This window comes from Olea europaea, chromosome 12 (assembly GCF_002742605.1).
Source record: "Olea europaea var. sylvestris chromosome 12, O_europaea_v1, whole genome shotgun sequence".
NCBI classification, from domain to species: domain Eukaryota; kingdom Viridiplantae; phylum Streptophyta; class Magnoliopsida; order Lamiales; family Oleaceae; genus Olea; species Olea europaea.
Genome location: NC_036248.1, coordinates 2,223,305 through 2,229,304, shown reverse-complemented (window position 1 = coordinate 2,229,304; position 6,000 = coordinate 2,223,305). Strand labels below are relative to the sequence as shown.

Below are 6,000 nucleotides of genomic sequence, written 5' to 3'. Positions count from 1 at the left end.
TTGCAAAATGGCTTGCCATTATCAGTTATGATATGTCACGGGACACCATATCGATAAATGATTTGGATACGAATGAAATCTGCGACATTTTCTTTCTTTACTTCCTTCAATGGTATGACTTCGGCCAACTTAGAAAAGTAGTCGGTTCTGGCAAGGATGTATGCATGCCCTGCTGAAGACTTTGGAGTTATAGGTCCAATTACATCAAGACCCCATGCATCAAACGACCATGAAGCTATTGTTGGATGTAATGGTTTCGGAGGTTGATGGATGAAATTTACATAGATTTGGTAAGCTTCACATTTTCTTGCATAATCCATGGAGTCTTGTACCATAGTTGGCCAGTAATATCCCATCCTCTTTATTCGAAAATGGAGTTTGGGTCCAGACTGATGGGCACCACAAATTCCAGAGTGGGCTTTTTTCACGACATGCGTTGCTTCATCATTACTTAGGCATCGAAGGAAAACTCCATCAAATGATAGTTGATAAAGTGTTCCCTTATAAAAGATAAAGCAAGAGACACGCCTCTTGATTTCTATTTTTCATCGTGGATTATCTGGTAGCTTTTGATGTTGAAGGAAATCGATTATTAGCTGTCTCCAATCTTCTCCTTCCTCATCTTCGACTACTTCGACACTATTATTTTCTTCCAAATTACTAGGTAGCAATGACGGAAGCACCCATCTTTGAGCAATTGATATGGAGTGGGAAAATTCTTCATCTGATCTAGCTAAAATAGCAGCCAAATTAGCTAAGACATCAGCTTTTCTATTTTCACTTCTCGGGACGAATTTGATTTTTATCGAATCAAATCGTCTCATAAGCATTGCCACATGTTCATGATATGGCTTCAAGTCTAAATTAAGAACTTCATATTCAGCTAAAAGTTGGTTGATTATCAATTTAGAATCTCCAAAGACTTTTAGCTGGTGAATATCCATATCTAAAGTTGTCTATAAGCCGATGATAAGAGCTTGATATTCTGCCACATTATTCGAACATTTCTCTATTAAGGCAAATGAGTAGGGCATGACGAGATCATGAGGAGTGATGAAGACCACTCCTGCTCCGGCACCATAACTTCGGGCTGCCCGGTCGAAGTATAGCCTCCATGATGGTATGATTTCGGTGAATAGAACTTCTTCATCGGGAAGGTCTTCCTGAAGTTTCCATTCTGTTGGAATTGGGAGGTCAACAAGGAAATCCACCAAAGGTTGTCCTTTAATGACCTTTTGTGGAATGAATTTGATGTCGAACTCAAACAACAGTAATGCCCATTTTCCAATCCTTCCAGAAAGAATCGGCCTGGACATTATGTACTTCAATGGATCAATCTTTAAAACAAGATTGATTGTGTGTGATAGCATATAATGCCTCAACTTTTTAGCTGCGAAGATTAACGCGAGGCATATTTTTTCAATAGGCGAATACTTCATTTCAGCACCTACCAGTGTCCGGCTCAAGTAATAGAGTGCATTCTCTTTTCCTTCTTCGTTAACTTGGGCAAGAAGTGCCCCTAGAGAACATTCTTGTGCTACAACATAAAGAGTCAGCGACTTCCCTAGAACTGGAGCGATGAGTACTAGTGGACGAGACAATTATTGTTTAATACTTTGGAAAGCATTTTGACAAGCGTCATCCCATTCAAATGGTACATCTTTCTTCACCAATTTGTTGAATGGACGACAACGTCCAGCTAGATTAGAGATAAATCTTCGAATGTATGCAAGTTTTCCTTGAAGACTTTTCAACTCACGTACATTTCTTGACTCTGGCATATTGATTATACCTTCAATTTTTGATTGATCTATTTCAATGCCCCGGTGTCGAACAACGAAGCCTAGAAATTTTCTAGAGGTGACGCCAAATACACATTTCAACGGATTCATCTTTAATTGATGTCTTCGAAGTTTTTTGAAAATATCTTGTAAATCTTGTAAATGATCGTCGCGTCTTTTTGTTTTAACAACAAGATCATCCACATAACATTCAACGTTCTTATGTAGAATATCATCGAAAATCTTTTGCATTGCCCGCTAGTAGGTTGCCCCCGCATTTTTTAATCCAAAAGGCATAACTTTGTAACAATATATGCCTTCAGGGGTACGAAATGATGTGAGTTCCTCATCTTTTGGGTTCATCCGTATCTGTTTGTATCCGAAAAACCCGTCCATGAAAGATAAGACTTCATATCCGGTAGTTGCATCCACCATCAACTATGTTATTGGAAGTGAAAAATCATTTTTCGGACATGCTTGATTCAAATCCCGAAAGTCAACACAAATTCGTAATTGCCCGTTCTTCTTTTTGACAGGAACAATGTTTGCGATCCATGTTGGATATTTCACTTCACGTATAAATCCAGCTTCAATAAGTTTGTTGACTTCCATTTCAATTTGAGGAATCAGTTCTAGTCAAAATCTTCTTTGAGGTTGTTTGACCGGTCGAACTCCATGTCTTACTGCAAGATGATGCACTGCAACCTTAGGATTTAACCCCGACATTTCTTTTTAAGACCATGCAAACACGTCTTTGTATTCGTGAAGCAAACTAATGTACTCAGATTCTTCCTATTGACTGAGAAGGGCACTTATAAATACTGGTCTGGGGTCTTCTTCGGTCCCCAGGTTCAATTGTTTCAAGTCATCCACAGTAGCTTGTCCCCCTTCTTCAAAAGTAGGTGGGGCTGGTTTAGGTTCATCAGTTGTGACGGAACTTTCGGACTCGAAGTTTGAATCGAGAGCTTCTTCAAAGGCTATTTGATTGACAGAGACTTCTTCCTTTTCTTCACTCTTCTTTAGGGATGGACGAACTTTTTGCTGTCTTTGTCTTCTTCTTGACCGTTGTGGCTTTGGGCTTGGATCAGAAGTTTTAATCCCAAGTCGGGAAAATACAAATTATCTTTGGGATGACATTTGAGGAGCTTGTGTATTCCTATCAATTTAGGTAGAAGAAGAAGAATATTCGCTTAATCTTTGGAAGACAGAAACTTTACCTTTTCCATCAACCATTGGGGAGGGTTTTCCTTTTAACCTTTTAAACACCGAAACTCTGGCATTCTCATTTTCAATTCGATCGAACACTGAAGGTTTCGGCTGTTCAAATTTCTCTTCTACAACTTCATAAATTTGAATCATGATGGGGTTTGAGAAAACCTTCTTGACCTTAATCTTTCTTGGTGGATTGGGATCATATCCCAAACCATACCTGGGTCGGGACACCAAGGCTTTGTCAGAACTAGAAGGGGTTCGCCCTCCTGAAAGGACAGCATCAAGATCACCTAATTTACGAGGCTCTCCTTTTCCAATCCCAGCATTTTTGAACAACTTTTTAACTTGAGGATTGTAACATCCTTTGAAAGTTTGTTTTGATTCAGCAGCTCCTTCTTGTTTGGATGAGCTGGAAATATTAAGTTTTAATATGTCGGGAAGAGATGTTGAAGCCGTTGAAGCCTTTGATGTAGATTTATATTCTTTCGGGCCCGCCATAAGTTGGTGGGGCAGAAGCAATTTTGGAATACTAGGTATTGGAAGAGTTAACTCTTTTCTCAATACCTCAATATCAGTTGATTCTACTTGAGGTTTTTTGCCTTTAGTAAATCTTGACTTATCTTTGATAAGTTGATGAGATTGAGCAGCACTAGACGTATCATGATCGTGTGTATCTTCTTTGATTTTAAATCCAGCTATGGTCAACCCTGAAGAATTACATTCTTCACCTTCCATGTAAAGGTTTTTGAAACTTGAATCAGTTCTAGTCAAAAATGAGATTTTTCTTCAAGAAAAGGTTTCGACATAGCTACCACACATTTGACTTCTCCATCTCGGCTATATTTGAAGCATTAGTGCTAAGTCGAAGGTACCACTTCAGTTTCATGTAGCCAAACACGTTCAAGGAGTAACTCGTATGACGTTTTAGCATCAATGACATGGAAAAGAGCCGAGGAGATTAACTCTCCTATTTACAGCTTTAGGCGAATCATGCCAATGGCTCGCTGACCTTTTTGATTGAATCCTTGAATCATGATTTTGCTTCTAGATAGATTACCAACATTGATTCCAATTTTCTTCATTATTTTGACTGACATAATATTTACAGCAGATCCACAATTGATCATTATACGATTTATCTTGCACTCTCGAATATAACCGCTGACATACAGTAGTCTATTATGGGGACGTGAACCTAGCTGTAAATCTCCATCGTCGAATGTTATGGAGGCCATACAGTCTTGAGGAGTTGTGGCTTCAATATGTTCTAACGATTTGCCTTCGTATTCTTCCGGATCGATTAATGCTACGACCAAGGCCATCCGATCATCGAAGGGAAGGGCAAGAGACTCTGCTAGACTTGTATTGGCAGGAATATTATTGAGTCATGAAATAGTTTTCTTCTATTTTGAAGTCTTCCTTGATACATTCTTCATTTCATCTTTCTCCTCCACATTGATTACATTGGAGGCTAGACATTCTTTATCAAAGAAACCTTTAGGAAAGTAATCACCCAAGGTCGGTAGTCTAGGAACAACGCGTGGAGCTGTTCCCTCTTCTGCTGATTTAGTAGATACTCTTGGCTTGGCTTCAGGCCTCCTTATTTGATTGTTCCTTGGTCTTGATTTCTTGTCACAAACGCTAGAAACTGGGAGTCGTGGAGCCTTCCGACGACGTCTTTTCACTAGGGTCCATGATCCCTGATCTTCTTCTAGTGTTTCTTCTTCATTGGGTTGAATTTTCGTACCCAATTCCTCTAGCTTTGTTCCTGCAAGAGGCGTAGAAAGTAATATTTTACCTATTTTGGCATTCTGTATTCTCTTTCTTCTTTATGAAGGTAGACCAGCCGTCACCGATCTCGCCTTCTAATTCTAAGCTGAAATCTCAAACATCCAAGTCACTTGTCATAATTTCATAAAAGGTTGGATGATTGGGTGCACTTGGTCCATTCATCCCTGGATAGATATAACTGATGGTGATTTCTCCGTCTACCTCAAATTTCACTGGGATGGCTCCTTCCAGGAGTTGAGATCCAAATTCCTCGACGGAGGATTTACAGGCATCATATAAATCAGAGAATATTTGTTTCTTTCCTGGAATGGGAATTGGATCAAATGATCCAAATGAAACCATCGAGCATGCGGCTGTTGGATTCTCTCCGATCTCAAGTTTGATCTTATTTTCTTTGTCCTAGTGAACAATAAAATCTTTCAAAACAAAGCATTTTTCCACTGGATGGCTAATGATCCTGTGAAATTTACAGTATTTAGGGTGATCGATCTTACCAGCCTCCTCAAGTCCTTTTGGTTCTGGAAGTTCGATTATTTTCTGTTCAAGGAGCTGATCCTGAATTTCAGAAACTTCTGAATCTGAGAATGGGTACTCCTTTCCTTCAAGTTCCTTTAGAGTCACATGACTTCTGCTTTGGACTTGTCCTTTGTTAGGTCTGAACTCTAGCTTCGATTTTGAGTTCGAGCTCGACCCTTGGAAGGCTATCTTTGTAGGAACAGTAGAAATTGCCATAGCCTCTTTGGATTTACTTGTCTTGACGTCTTTCTTTATAGCCTTCTTAGGATCTTTCTTGTCACGTGGATCACTTGGTAAATAACTCCCATGCTTTGTAATTTGGAGCTCCAGGTCATGAGCACGTGTTGCCAATTCTTCGAATGAGTGAGGCATGTTTGCTTGGAGATTATAGAGTAATCCCCAATGCATGCCTTGTACACACATGTCGATGGAAGATGCTTCACTTATTCGTTCTTTACAATTAAGCACAAGGTTTCTCCAGCGTTCAATGTACTCTACTACAGGTTCTTCCTTGCTCTGCTTTGTTCGAGCAAGTTCTAGAAGGCTGAGAGTTCGTCGAGTGCTGTAGAAGCGTGTTATGAACTCTCGCTTGAGTTGATCCCAACTATCAATTGACCCTGCCGGTAAGTCTGTGTACCATTCAAATGCAAAACCTTTGAGGGAGTGTACGAACTACTTTACTATTGTGTCATTGTAAGTA

General features: G+C 39.6%; 1 protein-coding gene across 1 annotated transcript; it reads right to left on the bottom strand.

Moving 5' to 3' along the window:
• Window positions 1-545: 545 nt before the first annotated feature.
• LOC111406420 lies at window positions 546-944 on the bottom strand. The gene has a single exon (XM_023035849.1). It carries the CDS (start codon window positions 942-944, stop codon window positions 546-548), a length of 399 nt encoding a protein of 132 aa, XP_022891617.1.
• Window positions 945-6,000: the final 5,056 nt, after the last annotated feature.